This window comes from Oratosquilla oratoria, chromosome 12 (genome assembly GCF_046742065.1).
Source record: "Oratosquilla oratoria isolate Oo_2021 chromosome 12, ASM4674206v1, whole genome shotgun sequence".
Taxonomy (NCBI): domain Eukaryota; kingdom Metazoa; phylum Arthropoda; class Malacostraca; order Stomatopoda; family Squillidae; genus Oratosquilla; species Oratosquilla oratoria.
Window position 1 is genome coordinate 72173230 of NC_134788.1, and position 22492 is coordinate 72195721.

Genomic DNA, 22492 nt, shown 5'->3' on the forward strand with positions numbered 1-22492 from the left:
GTCTTTATTTTCTTTAACCATCTCCAATTCCCTGCCCACTACCCTCACCTTTACCTCCTGCACCACCTCATCCATGGGCACATCCCTATCACAGTCCACCTTTCCTCAAACCACTCACTCTTTCCATTTCCAATTCTGACATTCTCAACTAATGTCATAAAAACTCACGACAGCCCATAACAGCTTTCCCCCAATCCTATATATCTGCAAAACCTCCCACAATGCCTTCCTGTCTACTCTCTTATGAGCCTTTTCCAAATCTACAAAAGCCCAAAAACAACCTTACCTTTTCCTAAAGCTTTCTCACATATGTGCCTTACCACAAAAATCTGTTTCATGGAATCCCTTCCTTTCCTAAACCCACACTGTTCCTCACCAATTACTACCTCTTTTCCTCTCCTTATCTTCTTAATGAAATCCATCCCATATACTTTCCCAACTACACTCAACAAACTGATCCCTCTGAAACTACTACACTCACATTGGTCCCCTTTTCCTTTGTGAAACAGAACTATACAGGCACTCCTCCAGTCGTCCTGCATTTCATCCTCCCTCAGACACACATTAAACAACCTCACTAGCTAGTCCACTATAATTGTACTTCCCTTCTTCAGACACTGCATGACACCCATCTAATCAAGGTGCTTTACCTGCTGTCATAATTTTCAAAACTATTTGCACTTCATCTTTTTTTTTCGCCTCCCTTTTTCTCTGCCATAACTGATTTTCTTAGCACCTCCAATGTTACTATCAATCCATCCATATCCTCCTCCTCATTCATTAGTGCTCTAAAATACTCTACTCACCATCCTCTTAACGCCTCTCCTTCTGTTAATATCTGTCCATCTGTGCCTTATATGTTTACATGTAAACACACACACACACATACAAACACACACACACACACACACCTGTTATAGAAATGAATATGTACAAATGTGCAGAGAGGAAAAGAGAAAATATGAAAAAGATATCATAGAAAAGTGTAAAGATCAACCAAAACTATTCTACAGATTTGTAAACAATAAACTGAAAAACAAACAAGACTTGGAGAAATTAAGACAGGAGGGAGTTGAATACACTGAGGAAATGGAAATGGCGGAAATTATGAACAAACATTTTAAATCAGTGTTTACAAGGGAGAACATACAACCTGAAGAGAACGAATGGAAAGAGAAAGTCCCCCCTATGGAAGAAATAGAAGTAACAAAGAATGAAATATTAACACACTTGAGTAATCTTGATGTCAGAAAATCGCATGGACCAGATGAAATAGCAAACTGGATACTGAAAGAATGCAGGAATGAACTGGCAGACAAAATACATAGCATACTAAATAGTTCCTTGAAAGAAGGAAAAGTTCCAGAAGATTGGAAAAAAGCAAATATAGTACCTATATATAAAGGAGGAAATAAAGAAGAACCTACCAACTATAGACCAGTCTCTCTAACAAGTACAATAGCAAAAATTTGTGAAAGAATTATCAAAAGTAGATGGGTAAAATATTTAGAAAAAAACAAAGTGTTAAATCCAAGGCAATTTGGATTCAGACAAGGACGATCATGCGTCACCAATTTAATATGTTTCTATTCAAGGCTAATAGATATAATACAAGAAAGAGATGGATGGGCGGACTGTGCATTTTTAGATCTAAAGAAAGCTTTTGACAAAGTACCACATAAGAAGTTGCTTAAGAAATTAGAAACTGAAGGAGGAATACAGGGCAAACTACTAAATTGGATGGAGGACTTTTTGCAAGAAAGAAAAATGAGAGTAGTGATAAGAAACCAGCACTCAAAATGGGATGAAGTAATAAGCGGTGTCCCACAAGGAACAGTTCTGGCCCCAATAATGTTTGCTATATATATTAATGATATGGATGAAGGAATAGAAAGCTATATGAGCTTCTTTGCAGATGATGCAAAACTACTGAAAAGAGTGAAAACTGAAGGAGATTGTGAATCACTACAGAGAGATCTAAATAAGGTACAAGAATGGAGTAGGAAGTGGGAGATGGAGTTCAATACAAAAAAGTGTAGTATAATGGAATTTGGAAAAAGCAAAAACAGAATAACAGGAGCATATAAATTGGGAGAAGAAGGAATAAAAAAAGTAGAAAATGAGAAGGACCTGGGAGTCATTGTTATGAATAATATGTCACCTGAGAAACATATAAATAAGATTTTTGGAGAAACCTATAATCTAATAAGAACAATCAAAGTTGCATTTACATACCTGGATGAAGAAATGGTGAAGAAAATCCTAATCACCCTGATAAGACCAAGATTGGAATATGCAGCAACGATATGGTCACCAAGTACAAAAAAATGTATAAAAAAAACTTGAAAGAATACAAAGAGCAATTACAAAATTGGCACCAACACTCTCAAAACTATCATATGAAGAGAGACTAGAAAAACTTGAACTACAGACACTAGAGCAAAGAAGAGAGAGAGGAGATCTGATAGCTATTTACAGAATCATGAAAGGCATAGAAATTACTGACAGAGAGAATCTGATAAAATGGGATGACAGAAATACTAGAGGACACGGAAAGAAAATAAAAAAAGACAGCTATAGAAGAGATTTGAAAAAGAACAGCTTTCCTCACAGAGTAATAGACAGTTGGAACAAGTTAGATGAGAAAGTGGTGTGTGCAAAAACAATACATGAATTTAAAAATAGTTTAGATAAAATGAGATATGAAGACGGGACCCCACGAGCATAGCTCCCCTTCCCGTAAAATACAACTAGGTAAATACACACACACACACACACACTAGAGCAAAGAAGAGAGAGAGGAGATTTGATAGCTATTTACAGAATCATGAAAGGCATAGAAATTACTGATAGAGAGAATCTGATAAAATGGGATGACAGAAATACAAGAGGACACGGAAAGAAAATAAAAAAAGACAGCTATAGAAGAGATTTGAAGAAGAACAGCTTTCCTCACAGAGTAATAGACAGTTGGAACAAGTTAGATGAGAAAGTGGTGTGTGCAAAAACAATACATGAATTTAAAAACAGTTTAGATAAAATGAGATATGAAGACGGGACCCCACGAGCATAGCTCCCCTTCCCGTAAAATACAACTAGGTAAATACAACTAGGTAAATACACACATACACCACAAACTTATTATGCTTCTACTCAAGACTAATAGACATAGTGCAAGAAAGGAATGGATGGGCTGATTGTGCCTTCCTGGACTTGCAAAAAGCTTTTGACAAAGTACCACACAGAAAATTACAAAAAAAAAAAAAAAAACTGGAACAAATAGGAGGAATACACGGGAACCTACTAAAATGGTTGGAGGACTTCCTGACTGGTAGAAAGATGAGAGTAGTGCTCAGAGAAATATATTCAGATTGGAAAGAAGTGATCAGTGGAGAACCACAAGGATCTATATTGGCACCAATAATGTTTACTATTTATGTGAATGACATGGATGAGGATGTGAAATGTTACATGAGCTTCTTTGCAGACGACACCAAACTGTTAAGGAAAGTAGAAACTGATAAGGACTGTGAAGCACTGCAGGAAGACCTAAATAAGTTATGGAACTGGAGTCAGAAATGGGAAGTGGACTTTAATACTAAGAAGTGTAGCATAATGGAGTTTGGAAAGAGCAAAAACAGAATATCAAGACAATATAGAATTGGAACCAAGGAGGTAAAGAAGGAAGGATCCGAAAAAGATTTAGGTGTAATTATCACAAACAACTTGTCCTATGACAAACAGATTAATAAAATTGTCGGGGAGTCTTACAACTTGCTAAGATCAATAAAAATGGCATTTGCATACTTGGATGAGGACATGATAAAAAAATATTGGTTACATTGATAAGGCCTAGATTAGAATATGCGGCGACATTGTTGTCACCCAGTACCAAAAAGAATATAAAGAAAATAGAAAGAATCCAGAGAGCAGCAACAAAAATGGCACCTGCACCTCCAAACTTATCATATGTAGAGAGAGTGGCTAAATTGGAGTTACCGACGCTGGAGCAAAGAAGAGAGAGAGGTGACCTACTGACCATCTACAGAATCATGAAAGGCACAGAGATACTCGATAGAGAGGACTTACTAAACTGGGACAAGAGAAGCACAAAAGGGCATGGAAAGAAAATCAAGAAACATAGCTACAGAAAAGAACTGAAGAAAAACAGTTTTCCACATAGAGTAGTGGACACTTGGAACAAACTGGACAAAGAAATATGTGCAAAAAACATTCATGAGTTTAAAAGCAAACTAAACACTGAGAGATACAAAGGCGGGACACCACAAGCATAGCTCCCCTTCCCCCAAAATACAACTATGTAAATATACACACACAGTGTGATAGGTATCTGGAGCAAGCTGAATGAGGAAACAGTGAGTGCTAAAACTATCCAAGATTTTAAGAACAAATTGGATGCGGAAAGATACAAAAGCGGGTCACTATGAGCATAGCTCTCTTCCTGTAAAATACAACTAGGTAAACACACACACACGTGTACATATATATATATATATATACATATATATATACATAATATATATATATGTATATATATATATATATATATGTATATATATATGTATATATATATATATATATATATATATATATATATATATATATATATATATATATATATATATATGTATTTACCTAGTATTTTGCGGGAAGGGGAGCTATGCTCATGGTGTCCCGTCTTCATATCTCATTTTATCTAAACTACTTTTAAATTCATGTATTGTTTTTGCACACACCACTTTCTCATCTAACTTGTTCCAAATGTCTATCACTCTGTGAGGAAAGCTGTTCTTTTTCAGATCTCTTCTATAGCTGTCTTTCTTGATTTTCTTTCCGTGTCCTCTTATATTTCTATCATCCCATTTTATTAGATCCTCTCTATCAATAGTTTCTATGCCTTTCATCATTCTATAAATAGTTATCAAATCTCCTCTCTCTCTTTTTTGCTCTAATGTCTGTAGTTCAAGTTTTGCTAGTTTCTCTTCATATGATAGTTTTGTAAGTGTTGTTGCCAATTTTGTAATTGCTCTTTGTATTCTTTCAAGTTTTGTTATACATTTTTTTGTACTTGGTGACCACATCGTTGCTGTATATTTCAATCTTGGTCTTATCAAAGTGATTTGTATTTTCTTCACCATTTCTTCATCCAGGTATGTAAATGTTACTTTGATTGTTCTTACATATACCATACATATACCTAGGCTTTTTCCCCCTTACAAGGGAGGTAGCCAAAAAGGAAAAGGCACAAAATCACTTCCACCCATTCCATCCCCGAAAACACTCCACACCCCTCCACCCTCCCTCCCATCTTAGCACCTCCTAGATGATGGGTCATCCCTGCACCCTGTCCACTGCCCTGGGTCAGAAGCAGTGTCGCAAGACACAGCACATCCACAGCAAGGCCGCTTCATTAAATCGGCGACCCCCCCTCTCCGTCCCCCCATATAAAGGAGAGGACGGGGAGAAATCCCTTCGGGCTGCGTCAAAATTTTGCTCACACACACTACCTCACCCCCCATTCCCCCATCCATTCCACCTCATGCATCACAACATTTTCCATATACAACCATTCTCCATTCACCCCTGTCTTCTGTCCTCTCCCATCCTTCCTCAACAGACATTCCCCTCTTCCCCAAAGCCCCCTTCACCCCATCCATCCATCTCATCCTAGGACGTCCCCTCATGTTCACTCCCTCCACATCTGCCTTCCATACCTCCTTTACTAGTCTTTCTTCACTCATTCTTTCCATGTGTCCAAACCATCCTAATACTCTTTCATAAACCCTATCTCCCAGCTCCCTTTCCACCCCCGTTCTCCTCCTCACCTCCTCATTTCTCACTCTATCTAGCCTAGTAACCCCCATCATACTTCTCAGACACCTCATCTCAAACCCATTCAAGCTCCTTCTCTCTTCCTCTCTTATGTTCCATGTTTCTGCTCCATACAGTACTGTTGGCACAATCACTCCTTCATACAGTCTCCTCTTAGCATCCATTCCCAAATTTCTATTCCTCATTACACTTTTTAATCCACCAAGGCATTTACTCGCTTCTCTCAATCTACATTCTACCTCCACCTTCACTCCACCTTTTCCTGCCACATTTGCACCCAAATATCTAAAACTATCCACTTCCTCCAGTTGCTCTCCCTTAATGCTCACTTCCAGACTACTGCCACTTTCACCCCTTGTACATCTCATCACCTTACTTTTACCCACATTTATCTTCAGCTTTCTTCTATCACACACTCTCCCAAACTCTGTCACCAACTTCCTCAATCCCTCCTCTGATCCTGCCACAAGCGCAGTGTCATCTGCAAACAACAGCTGGCTCACCTCCCACTTTTCTCCATTTTCTTTAACCATCTCCAATCCCTGACCCACTACCCTTGCATTTACCTCTCGCACTACCCCATCCATGTATAAGTTGAACAGCCAGGGTGACATAACACATCCTTGACGAAGTCCCACCTTTACCTCGAACCACTCACTCTCTCCATTTCTAATCCTGACACAAGCTCTACTACTCTCATAAAAACTCTTGACAGCTCCGAGAAGCTTTCCTCCTATCCTGTATATCCACATAACCTCCCACGGTGCCTTTCTGTCTACCCTGTCTTAAGCCTTTTCCAGATCCATAAAGGCCCAAAAAACATCCTTCCCCTTTCCTACAGCTTTCTCACATATCTGTCTTACCACAAAAATCTGATCTACACAACCTCTACCTGTCCTAAACCCACACTGTTCCTCACCAATTACTCCCTCTGTTCCTCTCCTAATCCTCTCAATCAAGATCCTCCCATAAGCCTTCCCAACTACACTTAACAAGCTAATCCCTCTGAAACTACTACATTCACACTTGTCCCCCTTTCCCTTGTAAAGTGGAACTATACAAGCACTCCTCCAGTCCTCCGGCACTCTACCTTCTCTCCAGCAAACATTAAATAACCTCACCAACCAGTCCACCATCACTATACCTCCTTTTTTAAGACATTCTGCATGGCATCCATCCAGACCAGGTGCCTTACCTGCTTTCATCATCTTAACTGCTGCCTTCACTTCAGCCTTCCTTATTTCTCCTCCATTTTCCTCACTCATCACGGTCATTTTCTTAGCATTTCTCACTGCAGCTATCTTTCCCTCCCTATCCTCCTTCACATTAAGCAACTCCCTAAAATATTCTGCCCATCTTCCCCTTACTGCCTTCTCCTCCATTATCATCTCTCCATCTGCACCTTTTACCTTTTCTTCTCTACTTGATTCGCCTCCTCTTCCTCTCTTAATTTCTTTCCAAAACATCTTTTTATTACTTTCAAAATTTTCTGTCATACTTTTACCCCATTTTACATCTGCTCTCCTCTTTGCCTCCTTTACCTTTTTCTTTACTTCTCTTTTCTTTTCTTTGTACGTCTCATATGACTCCCTCGTCCTATTTTGTAACCAATCTGTGTAAGCTTGCTTCTTCTCTTCTACAACCTTCTTCATTTCCTCATCCCACCATTCACTACCCTTCCTTCTATTTCCTCCTGTCCTTCTTGTTCCACACACCATCTTTGCACACTTTGTGACTCCCTCCTTGAACCATCCCCATTCCTCCTACACACCTACCTCTACTCTATCCTTCACTCCCTCCCACTCCTCCTTCAGCTTCTTCTTGTACTCCTTCTCCTTTTCCTCTTCGTTTAAAGAGTTCACTCTAAGCACCTCCCTACCTTTTGTCCCTTTCCTCTTTCTCCATCTATCCTCCACTCTCAACTTACCTTCCACCAGAAAATGATCTGATATTCCCCCACCCTCTCCCCTTAGCACATGTACATCCTTAACTCTTCCTATCATAATCCTATTTACCACTACATAGTCCATTAAAGCTCTATCTACCACCCTTCCCTCCACCACCTTCTCCCATGTGTACTTATGCTTGACTTTCTTCCGAAACACTGTATTTGCTATCATCAACTCTCTTTCTAGACACATTTCCACCATCAACTCTCCACTACGATTTTTTCCTGGAACTCCACATTTCCCAACCACTCCATCATGTATACACCTCATATACATGACGAGTAGTATCGCCCAGTCATATAACCCACTCACTCCCTCACACACTCACCAAACACCAGCCGGCCGACAATGAGGCCTTATGAATGGGATACAATCAATTGGCTCCTTTCCTACCCTAGCTTTAAGGTCTCCCAGTACTATTACATTTACACTTCTCCCTAAACCCTCTATGCACTCATTTAAATCTATCCAAAAGGCCTCCCTTTCTTCTACACTCTTCTCACTGCCAGGCCCATATGCACTTACAAAAACTCACATCTTCTTTCCCAGTTTCACCTTCATCCACATTATCCTTGAGGAAACCTCCTTCCACTCCACTACACGTTTACCTATCTCTTCACTTACTAGTATAGCCACCCCTTCCCTCCCTCGCCCTCTCTTCACTCCTGATAACCTCCCACTTACACTCCCAAACTTACAATCGCCCTTCCCTTTCAGCTTAGTTTCACTCAAAGCCAACACATCCATCTTTCTTCTCACAAACATACTACCTATCTCTTCCCTTTTACTCTCATCTGTACCACATCCACGCACATTAAAAGACCCAAACCTTAGGGTGCTGGTCCGAGAACTTCCAGCCCCTCTTATGCCTTTGCCTTTACTTTTAGGAATTGCCCTGTGGGGCTACAAGGAGAAGGATGCCTAGTCCCAATCCCCGTCCCTTTCTTCTCGCCTCTTACGATCCAAGTGGGAATACTTGGTGGCAGTATTCTTTTCCCCCACCACAGAAAAAGAAATACTCAGAGAAATGGTACAGTATAGCAACAAGGGGTTGGGGGACAGCATAACGGAGGGACAGTTGTAGTATAAAAGTGTCATCATTTCTCTATGAACAGAGTTTTCCTCTATCATAGACAAAATGATGTGTGGCTCTGGTCCATAGGGGCAACCCATATAGACTCTAAAGTATCGACTGCATGCTACGCTGCCACAATAACAAGCAGCCAATACCCCAGACGGGGTATTGTTCTTATTGAATTATAAGTTTCTCCAAAAATCTTGTTTATATGTTTCTCAGGTGACATATTATTCATGATAATGACTCCCAGGTCCTTCTCATTTTCTACTTTTTTTATTCCTTCTTCTCCCAATTTATATGATCCTATTATTCTCTTTTTGCTTTTTCCAAATTCCATTATACTACACTTCTTAGTATTGAACTCCATCTCCCACTTCCTACTCCATTCCCATACTTTATTGAGATCACTCTGTAGTGACTCACAATCTTCTTCAGTGTTCACTTTTTTTTAACAGCTTTGCATCATCTGCAAAGAAGCTCATATAACTTTCAATTTCTTCATCCATATCATTAATATATATAGCAAACATTATTGGGGCCAGAACTGTTCCATGTGGAACACCACTTATTACTTCATCCCAATTTGAGTGTTTGTCTCTTATCACTACTCTCATTTTTCTTTCTTGCAAAAAGTCTCCCATCCATTTAAGCAGTTTTCCCTATATTCCTCCTGCAGTTTCTAATTTCTTAAGCAACTTCTTATGTGGTACTTTGTCAAAAGCTTTTTTTAGGTCTAGAAATGCACAATCAGCCCATCCATCTCTTGTCTTATATGTATTAGCCTTGAATAGAAACATATTAAATTGGTGACACATGATCGTCCTTGTCTGAATCCAAATTGCCTTGGATTTAGCATGTTTCTTTTCTAAATACTTTACCCATCTACTTTTGACAATTCTTTCACAAATTTTTGCTATTGTACTTGTTAGAGAGACTGGTCTATAGTTGGTAGGGTCTTTATTTCCCCCTTTATATATAGGTACTATATTTGCTTTTTTCCAATCATTTGGAACTTTTCCTTTTTCCAGGACCTGTTTATTATGCTATGTATTTTGTCTGCCAGTTCATTCCTGCATTCTTTCATTCCAGTTTGCTATTTCATCTGGTCCATGCGATTTTCTGACATCAAGATTACTCAAATGTTTCATTATTTCGTTCTTTGTTACTTCTATTTCTTTCATAGGGGGGACTTTCTCTTTCCATTCAATCTCTCCAGGTTGTATGTTCTCCCTTGTAAACACTGATTTAAAATGCTTGTTCATAATTTCTGCCATTTCTATTTCCTTTGTGTATTCAACTCCTTGTCTTAATTTCTCTAATTCTTGTTTGTTTTTCAGTTTGTTGTTTACAAATATGTAAAATAGTTTTGGTTGATCTTTACATTTTTCTATGACATCTTTTTCATATTTTCTCTTTTCCTCTCTGCACACTTGTACATATTCATTTCTATAGCAAGTATATATTTTCCATTTTTCAGGTCTTTTGTCTTTCTTCATTTGGTCCAAGCTTTATCTCTTTTGTCTTTTAACTCCCTACAACCTTTGTTGTACCAACACTTTACATTTTTTTTTTGACATACTTTTCCACTCTTTTTTTTGTTTTTTCTCTAAATTTTTGTCAAAATATTCCATTTCTCTTCCACTGTTGTTTCTTCTTTGTATGGGGCAGAAATATGGAACATAAGAGAGGAAGAGAGAAGGAGTTTGAATGTGTTTGAGATGATGTGTCTGAGAAGTATGATGGGGGTTACTAGGCTAGATAGAGTGAGAAATGAGGAGGTGAGGAGAAGAACGGGGGTGGAAAGGGAGTTGGGAGATAGGGTTGATGAAAGAGTATTAGGATGGTTTGGACACATGGAAAGAATGAGTGAAGAAAGACTAGTAAAGGAGGTATGGAAGGCAGATGTGGAGGGAGTGAACATGAGGGGACGTCCTAGGATGAGATGGATGGATGGGGTGAAAGGGGCTTTGGGGAAGAGGGGAATGTCTGTTGAGGAAGGATGGGAGAGGACAGAAGACAGGGGTGAATGGAGAATGGTTGTATATGGAAAATGTTGTGATGCATGAGGTGGAATGGGCGGGGGGGTGAGTTAGTATGTGTGAGCAAATTTGATGCAGCCCGAAGGGATTTCTCCCCGTCTTCTCCTTTTATGCATGAGGGGGACGGAGAGGGGGGGTCACCGATTTAATGAAGCGGCCTTGCTGTGGATGTGCTGTGTCTTGCGACACTGCTTCTGACCCAGGGCAGTGGACAAGGTGCAGGGATGACCCGTCATCCAGGAGGTGCTCAGATGGGAGGGAGGGTGGAGGGGTGTGGAGTGTATTCAGGGGTGAAATGGGTGGGAGTTTTTTTATGCCTTTTTCTTTTTGGCTACCCCCCTTGTAAGGGGGAAAAAGCCTTGGTATATGTATGAATGTATATTCTTTCCCAGTTTTCTTTTTGAAAGAATTCTCTTATTTTATCAAAATTTGTTTTTTCATACATCAATCTTCCTTTTCTATATTGTTCATTTCTTTTCATGTATTTTTCCTCATTTAGTTCCAGTTCAATCAATATGTGGTAACTTTTACTTATTGGTGTCTTATATTCAATCTTTTCCACTATTTTAGGTTCAGATGTGATTATTAGGTCTAGTCTTGATGGTTCTTCATTTCTATACCTAGTGTTCTCTTGTATCCATTGTGTCATTGTATGGTCAATAATCGTCTTGAGTAGAACATTTCCCCATGAGTCATCTCCACCCTTTACTGTCATCTCTTCCCAGCAGACTTCTTTGCAATTAAAGTCGCCCATCATAACTATTCTTCCTCCATCTTCCATTATCTTATTTAATGTTATCCTTGTGTCTTCTAACATACTTGTATGTTCACTCTCTTCCCACGAGGCTGTTTTTGGCGGCACATGATTTATCACAAACTTTCTGCTCTTCTTATCTCTGTCTTCCACTTCGATCATAATCATCTCTACTGTATTCTTTCCATATGTGACACACCTCACGTTTATATCCTTCTTAGTCAGGAACATAACTCCACCCCCTTGTTTTGTCTCTCTGTTTCTAATCCAATAGTTATATGCATCATGTCCTACACTTGGGTGGTAGTGGACCTTTTAATTTTGTTTCTACAATTCCCATTATGTCTGGCTTTTTCCTTCAGATAATCATTCAGTTCATTCAATCCTGTTATTAATCCATCTATATTTGTGTAAGACACTCTTAATTTTCTGCTACTTCCATTGTATTCTCTGTTTCCCTTTTGTTTTTCTCTAGTATGTCCCATTTCCTCACTTTCATGTTCACTACTCTCCAATAGAATTTCTCTTTTTCTGACTCTGTTCTGTTCTCGTTTTTTTTCCTTAGCTTCTTGTCTCTTTGTTTTCCTCTATTCTTTCTTCTTTATTTATTTCTCTTTTTATCCATACCTTTTTATATTGTTCACTGTTTTCTAGTTTCCCTGTTTTTGCTAAGATATTCTCTGCTGTCGTTTGTGAGCTGAATTTAATCTTAATTGGTCTGGTCTTATCTGTACTATATTTTCCGAGTCCATACATCTCTTCAATTTGTTTCATGATTTCAGCTTCATCTTCCTGAACTAATTCTAATAAACTGCTTACTTTTTCTTTTTCTTCTTTGATTCTTGTGGTTCTATTTAGATTATACTTCTTTTCCATTCCTAATATAATTATACACTTCTTTTTATCTGCTAAGTCTCTTACTATATTCTCCTGTCTCATCACTTTAATAACTGAGTCTTCAGTTTGTTCTTTCATTTGCTGTTTTATTATGTCAGTACAGTATATGCAACTTTACTGTTCTCTTGGATTTTTTCCAACCCTGTGCTTCTTGTGCTATGGACTTTTCTCTTTTTTTTCCCTCTTTAATTCCTCATTCTCATCTTTTATTTCTTTTAACTGTCTTTTTAATTCTTCTATTTCTTTAGGTTTTTGTTCACCTTCTCTAGTTCTTCTAATTTTTCAACTCTCTGCGCAATATTTGTTATTTTACCAAACCTACTCTCCCAATGTTCAGTCATTTTCTCAAGTTTTTCCTCTAGTCTTGCTAATCAGGGGAGGTTGGTATCCCCCCTCTCATTAAATCCCTGGAAATTATTATCTTCACCTTCCATTGTGCTGCTCTTATCTATATTTCTAATCTTTACATTTTTATTAATTCCTTCTCCAAAATCATCATCGGTCCTTTGCTTGTTTACAAGACGCCTGGCCTACTGGACCAAGTCCTCCCCTTCCTCATTTCCTTCCATTTCCCTCAGTAATCCCTCCCCTTCTCCTTTTCATAACCTTCTCACTACACCACGAGCTTTCCCCTTCCCTATAAATACAACACAGGTACTTTGTCATTGTGATCCTTGAAATCCTTGGATAACTCCGGAGTCCGAACTTCGCTGTCACCTTGACCAACGTGTGTGTGTGTGTCTGTGTGTGTGTGTGTGTATTTACCTAGTTGTATTTACCTAGTTGTATTTTACGGGAAGGGGAGCTATGCTCGTGGGGTCCCGTCTTCATTTCTCATTTTATCTAAACTATTTTTAAATTCATGTATTGTTTTTGCACACACCCCTTTCTCATCTAACTTGTTCCAACTGTCTATTATTCTGTGAGGAAAGCTGTTCTTTTTTCAGATCTCTTCTATAGCTGTCTTTTTTTATTTTCTTTCCGTGTCCTCTTGTATTTCTGTCATCCCATTTTATCAGATTCTCTCAGTAATTTCTATGCCTTTCATGATGCTGTAAATACTGTAGCTATCAAATCTCCTCTCTCTCTTCTTTGCTCTAGTGTCTGTAATTCAAGTTTTGCTAGTCTCTCTTCATATGATAATTTTGAGAGTGTTGGTGCCAATTTTGTAATTGCTCGTGTGTGTGTGTGTGTGTATTTACCTAGTTGTATTTTACGGGAAGGAGAGCTATGCTCGTGGGGTACCGTCTTCATATCTCATTTTATCTAAACTATTTTTAAATTCATGTATTGTTTTTGCACGCACCACTTTCTCATCTAACTTGTTCCAACTGTTTATTACTCTGTGAGGAAAGCTGTTCTTTTTCAAGTCTCTTCTATAGCTGTCTTTTTTCATTTTCTTTCCGTGTCCTCTTGTATTTCTGTCATCCCATTTTATCAGATTCTCTCTATCAGTAATTTCTATGCCTTTCATGATTCTGTAAATAGCTATCAAATCTCCTCTCTCTCTTCTTTGCTCTAGTGTCTGTAGTTCAAGTTTTTGTAGTCTCTCTTCATATGATAGTTTTGAGAGTGTTGGTGCCAATTTTGTAATTGCTCGTGTGTGTGTGTGTGTGTATTTACCTAGTTGTATTTTACGGGAAGGGGAGCTATGCTCGTGGGGTCCCGTCTTCATATCTCATTTTATCTAAACTATTTTTAAATTCATGTATTGTTTTTGCACACACTACTTTCTCATCTAAATTGTTCCAACTGTCTATCATTCTGTGAGGAAAGCTGTTCTTTTTTCAGATCTCTTCTATAGCTGTCTTTTTTCTTTTCTTTCCGTGTCCTCTTGTATTTCTGTCATCCCATTTTATCAGATTCTCTCAGTAATTTCTATGCCTTTCATGATGCTGTAAATACTGTAGCTATCAAATCTCCTCTCTCTCTTCTTTGCTCTAGTGTCTGTAATTCAAGTTTTGCTAGTCTCTCTTGATATGATAATTTTGAGAGTGTTGGTGCCAATTTTGTAATTGCTCGTGTGTGTGTGTGTGTATTTACCTAGTTGTATTTTACGGGAAGGGGAGCTATGCTCGTGGGGTCCCGTCTTCATATCTCATTTTATCTAAACTATTTTTAAATTCATGTATTGTTTTTGCACACACCCCTTTCTCATCTAACTTGTTCCAACTGTCTATTATTCTGTGAGGAAAGCTGTTCTTTTTTCAGATCTCTTCTATAGCTGTCTTTTTTTATTTTCTTTCCGTGTCCTCTTGTATTTCTATCATCCCATTTGATCAGATTCTCTCAGTAATTTCTATGCCTTTCATGATGCTGTAATTAGCTATCAAATCTCCTCTCTCTCTTCTTTGCTCTAGTGTCTGTAATTCAAGTTTTGCTAGTCTCTCTTCATATGATAATTTTGAGAGTGTTGGTGTATTTACTCGTGTGTGTGTGTGTGTGTATTTACCTAGTTGTATTTTACGGGAAGGGGAGCTATGCTCGTGGGGTCCCGTCTTCATATCTCATTTTATCTAAACTATTTTTAAATTCATGTATTGTTTTTGCACACACCACTTTCTCATCTAACTTGTTCCAACTGTTTATTACTCTGTGAGGAAAGCTGTTCTTTTTCAAGTCTCTTCTATAGCTGTCTTTTTTTTATTTTCTTTCCGTGTCCTCTTGTATTTCTGTCATCCCATTTTATCAGATTCTCTCTATCAGTAATTTCTATGCCTTTCATGATTCTGTAAATAGCTATCAAATCTCCTCTCTCTTCTTTGCTCTAGTGTCTGTAGTTCAAGTTTTTCTAGTCTCTCTTCATATGATAGTTTTGAGAGTGTTGGTGCCAGTTTTGTAATTGCTCTTTGTATTCTTTCAAGTTTTTTTATACATTTTTTTGTACTTGGTGACCATATCGTTGCTGCATATTCCAATCTTGGTCTTATCAGGGTGATTAGGATTTTCTTCACCATTTCTTCATCCAGGTATGTAAATGCAACTTTGATTGTTCTTATTAAATTATAAGTTTCTCCAAAAATCTTATTTATATGTTTCTCAGGTGACATATTATTCATAACAATGACTCCCAGGTCCTTCTCATTTTCTACTTTTTTTATTCCTTCTCCCAATTTATATGCTCCTGTTATTCTGTTTTTGCTTTTTCCAAATTCCATTATACTACACTTTTTTGTATTGAACTCCATCTCCCACTTCCTACTCCATTCCTGTACTATATTTAGGTCTCTCTGTAGTGATTCACAATCTTCTTCAGTTTTCACTCTTTTCAGTAGTTTTGCATCGTCTGCAAAGAAGCTCATATAGCTTTCAATTCCTTCATCCATATCATTAATATATATAGCAAACATTATTGGGGCCAGAACTGTTCCCTGCGGAACACCGCTTATTACTTCATCCCATTTTGAGTGCTTGTGTGTGTGTGTGTGTGTGTGTGTGTGTGTGTGTGTGTGTGTGTGTGTGTGCGTGCATGCATGCTTGTATAGCATTCTTATAGTTGTTGAACTTTGTAGCATTCTCAGCTTTTCCAATATTTTTTTTTCCTTTAAGAAGATGGGGGTAAATTAGGTTTCCATAATCTTCTGTTTATTTCAATGTTTCGTCCTTAATAAGACATTATGAGGATTAACCGTAGTAATAGAGTACAGTGGATAGGTACACACTATAAGAAAAATGCAAATGATACGAGACAATAAATTAGAAATATCTCGTATATTGTCGATGATAGGGAGGGAGACTGCCACTGACCTTCGTTAATGCACATCTAAACCAGTTGACATTTCCAGGCAGCAACTGAAGAGTTAACATGGTCGAGATGGGAACCTTGGACGAACAGGCATGGCAGATGACCTTGTGGGGCAACATGGAATGCTTGGAGTACTTGTACGCCTCATGCGAGTACAGCGACTTGGACATCATCTTTCGAGAAGGGGTTTGCATCAAGGTAAGTGCGGTTACTCGCCTTGAACATCTTGCACTCCTTGAGGAAGGTGGGTGGTGCTTTTACACGTGTTGCCCCCGAGGAAGGCTTTGGACGTAATCCGCGACTCCCTCAGGCCCACAGGCTGATCCTGTCCATGAAGTCGCCCGTGTTCAGCGCCATGCTGATGGGACCCATGGCTACTACCGGTAAGCAGCTCAACCTTCCAGAGGATTCCCATGAGGTATTCCAGAAGCTTCTGGATTACACGTACCTGGACCGGATGGACCTGGAGTCTGTTGAAGAGGCTCTCGAGGTGTACGCCATGGCCCACAAGTACCTGATGGAATCTGCAAGGAAAACTTGTCTGCAGGTATGGAGAATCCATTTGCCCTAGTTATCCTGTCTGTTCTTCCTTGAATTATCTGAGTGGTCTCTACAACAAGTTTCATTTTGTTGAATTGCTGCATTCATCTGTTTGTGTGAAATAGTATGTGGAATATGGCTGGAGCCCATCCACCCAGGCCCGTAGCCACGGAGGGGCTATGGAGAGGATTAACCCCCCCTCCCCCTTCCCCCCAAAAAAAAACAGTAGCCCCCCCCCTAGTAATCTCAAGCTCATATATTTGTATTTTTCAGTCAGTTTCCGAGAATATTCTTTGCTGTCCTTCTATTATCTTGCCACTTTTTGTGACCTACATGTGTTTGTACCGCATGACCCATACATGATGTCCAATGCACTGTTGGCCCAGACTGATGATCATATATATATATATATATATATATATATTACACATGGGTGCAAATGTGTCGGGAAAAGGAGGAATGGAGGTGGAGGTAGATTGTATATTAAGAAAAACATGTAAATGCCTTGGGTGATTAAGAAGTGGAATGAGAAATAAACGTTTGGGAATGGATGCTATGAGAAGATTGCATGAAGGAGTGATTTTGCTGACAACACTCTATGGGGCAGAAACATGGGACATAAGAGAGGATGAGTTTGAGTTTGTTTGAGATGAAATGCCTGAGAAGTATGATAGGGGTTAAAAGGCTGGATAGAGTGAGAAACAAGGAGGTGAGTAGGAGAACGGGAGTGGAAAGTGGGTTGGGAGATAGGGTTGATGAAAAGTATTGGGATGGTTTGGACACATGGAAACGGTGAAGAAAGATTAGAAAAAGAGGTGTGGAAGGTAGAGGTAGAAGGAGTGAACATGAGGGGGTAACCAAGGGTAAGATGGATGGATGGGGTATAAGGGACATTGGGAAAGAGGGGAATCTCTGTTGAAGCAGGACAGGAGAAGGCAGAAGATAGGGGTGAGTGGAGGCTGGTTGTATGGATGATGGTGTGGTGCATGGAAGGGGTTGGAGGGGGTTAGGGAGTGGTTATATGTGAATGATATTTTGACACAGGCCCAAAGGGCTTTCTCCCCATCTTCTCTTTTTCTGCATGAGGGAATGGAGAGGGGTTGAAGAAAAGAGGGAGGGAGGGGAGAATAGGAGTAAAATGGGTGGGGATGAAATGGATGGGAGTGGAATTATGCCTTTTGACTTTGGCTACCTCCCTTGGAAGAGAAAAAAACGCCCTTAATATATATATATGCATATACATGTGTATATACATATAAAATTGTATGTACACACACACACACACACACACACACACACATACACACACACACACACACACACTTCAACGAATGGACGGCTTAGAAGACGTTCTGAAGAAAAGTGAAGTCTGTGGATCCCAACGCAAAGAGAAGTGCCTAGTGTTTTTGCAGGGTGGGGGGGAAATTGCTCGTGGAGTAGTGGGAACGTAGGGAAAGAGGAAAAGGGGAGGGATTACTGAGGGAAATGGAAGGAAATGAGGAGGGAGTAGACTTTGCCCAGCCAGACAAGCGGAAGGTAAACAAAAGACTTAGCGAGGATCAAATGTCTAATAAAAATGTAAAGATTAGAAGTATAGAGAGGAGCAATACAGAAGAAAGTGACGAGAATATGTTCCAGGGATTTAAAGAGGGTGGGGGGGACACAACCCCCCCCCCCACGGATAAGACTAGAGGAGAGAGTTGATCAGGTGATCGAGGACTAGGAACGTAAGTTATGTAATGTAGACTCCATTTTCCAGAGAATTGAAAGGATGGAACAACTAGAGAAGGCGAACAGAAACTTAACTGAAGAAAGAGAGGACCTAAAAAGACAGTTAGGAAATGTAAAGGAGGAGAATGAGAAATTGAAGAAGAATAGTAATGAAAATAGAGAGAAAATAGCTACAGAAGTTAAAAATTGGAGAATAACTCAAGAAGGGAACAAGGTTTCATTCACTGACATAGTCAAACAGCAATTGAAAGAACATAATGAAGACTCAGTTATTAAAGTGATGAGACAGAAGGAGAATATAGTAAGAGAATTAGCTGACAAAAAGAAATGTATAATTATATTAGGAATGGAAGAGAAACATAACCCAGATAGAACCGCAAGAATCAAGGAGGAAAATGAAAGAGTAAGCAGTTTATTAAAATCAGTCCAGGAAGATGAACCAGAAATTATAAAGGAAATTGAGGAAAAATTCAGACTCGGAAAATATAGCACAGACAAGACCAGACCAATTAAGATTAAATTCAAGTCACAAACAACGGCAGAGAAAATTCTATCCAAGACAGGGAAACTAGCAACAAATGAACAATACAAAAAGATATGGATAAAAAGAGAAATGAATAAGGAGGAAAGAGAGGCAGAAAAGAAGAAAAGAATTGAAGCTAAGGCAAAAAACGAGGAAAGAACGGAGTCAGAGAAAGAGAGATTCTATTGGAGAGTAGTGAACATGAAAATAAAGCAGTTCGACATACAAAAGAAAAACATAAGGGAAACAGAGAACACAATGGAAGTGGCAGAAAACTAAGAGTGTCTTACACAAATATAGATGGATTAATAACAGGATTGAATGAACTGAATGATTATTTGAAAGAAAAAGAACCGGACATAATGGGAATTGTAGAAACAAAATTAAAAGGCCCACTACCACCCAACAGTGTAGGACATGATACATACAATTATTGGATTAGAAACAGAGAGAAAAAACAAGGGGGTGGAGTTATGTTCCTGACTAAGAAGGATATAAACGTGAAAGGTGTCATATATGGAAAGAATACAGTAGAGATGATTATGATAGAAGTGGAAGACCGAGATAAGAAGAGCAGAAAATTTGTGATCAATTATGTGCCTCCGAAAACAGCCTCATGGGAGGAGAGTGAACATAAAAGTATGTTAGAGGACACAAAGATAGCATTAACTAAAATAATGGAAGACGGAGGAAGAATAGTTATGATGGGCGACTTTAATTGCAAAGAAATCTGCTGGGAAGAAATGACAGTAAAGAGTGGTGATGACTCATGGGGAAATGCTCTACTTGAGATGATTACTGACCACACAATGACACAATGGATACAAGAGAACACTAGGTATAGAAATGAAGAAGAACCATCGAGGCTAGACTTAATAATTACATCTGAACCTAGAATAGTGGACAAGATTGAATATAAAACACCAATAGGTAAAAGTGACCACATATTGATTGAACTGGAACTTAATGAAGAAAAATATATGAAAAGAAATGAACAATATAGAAAAGGAAGAATGATGTATGAAAAAACAAACTTTGATAAAATAAGAGAATTCTTCCAACAAGAAAACTGGGAAGAAATATACAAAGAAGAAACACCAGTGGAAGAGAAATGGAATATCTTGACAAAAATTTACAAAAAAGGAGTGGAAAAGTATGTCCCAAGACAAAAACAAGGAAAAGAATATGTAAAATGCTGGTACAACAAAAGTTGTAGGGAGTTAAAAGACAAAAGAGACAGAGCCTGGACCAGATGGAAGAAAAACAGAAGACCTGAAAAATGGAAAATATATACTGGTTATAGAAATGAATATGTACAAAAGTGCAGAGAGGAAAAAAGAAAATATGAAAAAGATGTTATAGAAAAGTGTAAAGATCAACCAAAACTATTCTACAGATTTGTAAACAATAAACTGAAAAACAAACAAGACTTGGAGAAATTAAGACAAGGAGGAGTTGAATACACTGAGGAAATGGAAATGGCAGAAATTATGAACAAACATTTTAAATCAGTGTTTACAAGGGAAAATATACAACCTGAAGAGATTGAGTGGAAGGAAAAAGTCCCCCCTATGGAAGAAATAGAAGTAACAAAGAATGAAATATTGACACACTTGGGTAATTTTGATGTCAGAAAATCGCATGGGCCAGATGAAATAGCAAACTGGATTCTGAAAGAATGCAGGAATGAACTGGCAGACAAAATACATAGCATAATAAGCAGTTCCATAAAAGAAGGAAAAGTTCCAGAAGATTGGAAAAAAGCAAATATAGTACCTATATATAAAGGAGGAAATAAAGAAGAACCTACCAACTATAGACCAGTCTCTCTAACAAGTACAATAGCAAAAATATGTGAAAGAATTATCAAAAGTAGATGGGTAAAATACTTGGAAAAAAACAACGTACTAAATCCAAGGCAATTTGGATTCAGACAAGGACGATCATGCGTCACCAATTTAATATGTTTCTATTCAAGGCTAATAGATATAATACAAGAAAGAGATGGATGGGCTGATTGTGCATTTCTAGACCTAAAAAAAGCTTTTGACAAAGTACCACATAAGAAGTTGCTTAAGAAATTAGAATATGAAGGAGGAATACAAGGTAAATTGCTAAATTGGATGGAAGACTTTTTGCAAGAAAGAAAAATGAGAGTAGTGATAAGAGATCAGCACTCAAAATGGAATGAAGTAATAAGCGGTGTCCCGCAGGGAACAGTTCTGGCCCCAATAATGTTTGCTATATATATTAATGATATGGATGAAGGAATTGAAAGCTATATGAGCTTCTTTGCAGATGATGCAAAACTACTGAAAAGAATGAAAACTGAAGAAGATTGTGAATCACTACAGAGAGATCTAAATAAAGTACAGGAATGGAGTAGGAAGTGGGAGATGGAGTTCAATACAAAAAAGTGTAGTATAATGGAATTTGGAAAAAGCAAAAACAGAATAACAGGATCATATAATTTGGGAGAAGAAGGAATAAAAAAAGTAGAAAATGAAAAGGACCTGGGAGTCATTGTTATGAATAATATGTCACCTGAGAAACATATAAATAAGATTTTTGGAGAAACTTATAATTTAATAAGAACAATCAAAGTGGCATTTACATACCTGGATGAAGAAATGGTGAGGAAAATCCTAATCACCCTGATAAGACCAAGATTAGAATATGCAGCAACGATATGGTCACCAAGTACAAAAAAATGTATAAAAAAAACTTGAAAGAATACAAAGAGCAATTACAAAATTGGCACCAACACTCTCAAAACTATCATATGAAGAGAGACTACAAAAACTTAAACTACAGACACTAGAGCAAAGAAGAGAGAGAGGAGATTTGATAGCTATTTACAGAATCATGAAAGGCATAGAAATTACTGATAGAGAGAATCTGATAAAATGGGATGACAGAAATACAAGAGGACACGGAAAGAAAATAAAAAAAGACAGCTATAGAAGAGATTTGAAAAAGAACAGCTTTCCTCACAGAGCAATAGACAGTTGGAACAAGTTAGATGAGAAAGTGGTGTGTGCAAAAACAATACATGAATTTAAAAATAGTTTAGATAAAATGAGATATGAAGACGGGACCCCACGAGCATAGCTCCCCTTCCCGTAAAATACAACTAGGTAAATACAACTAGGTAAATACACACAATTTTGCAGATGATGCAAAACTGTTAAAAAAAAAAAGTGAACACGGAAGAAGATTGTGAGTCACTACAGAGTGATCTAAATAAAGTACAGGAATGGAGTAGGAAGTGGGAGATGGAGTTCAACACTAAAAAGTGTAGTATAATGGAATTTGGAAAAAGCAAAAACAGAATAACAGGATCATATAAATTGGGAGAAGAAGGAAAAAAAAAGTAGAAAATG

General features: G+C 38.2%; 1 protein-coding gene across 2 annotated transcripts in view; it reads left to right on the forward strand.

Moving 5' to 3' along the window:
• LOC143032011 (BTB/POZ domain-containing protein 6-like) overlaps positions 1-22492 on the forward strand; it is a 44635-nt gene that overhangs the window by 7231 nt on the left and 14912 nt on the right. For both annotated transcript variants that reach the window (XM_076196479.1, XM_076196478.1), the window contains exons 2-3: positions 16356-16513; positions 16626-16862. In XM_076196479.1, coding sequence (XP_076052594.1) covers positions 16376-16513; positions 16626-16862 — 375 coding nt within the window. In that variant the 5' untranslated portion in view covers positions 16356-16375. The remainder of the gene's footprint in view (positions 1-16355; positions 16514-16625; positions 16863-22492) is intronic.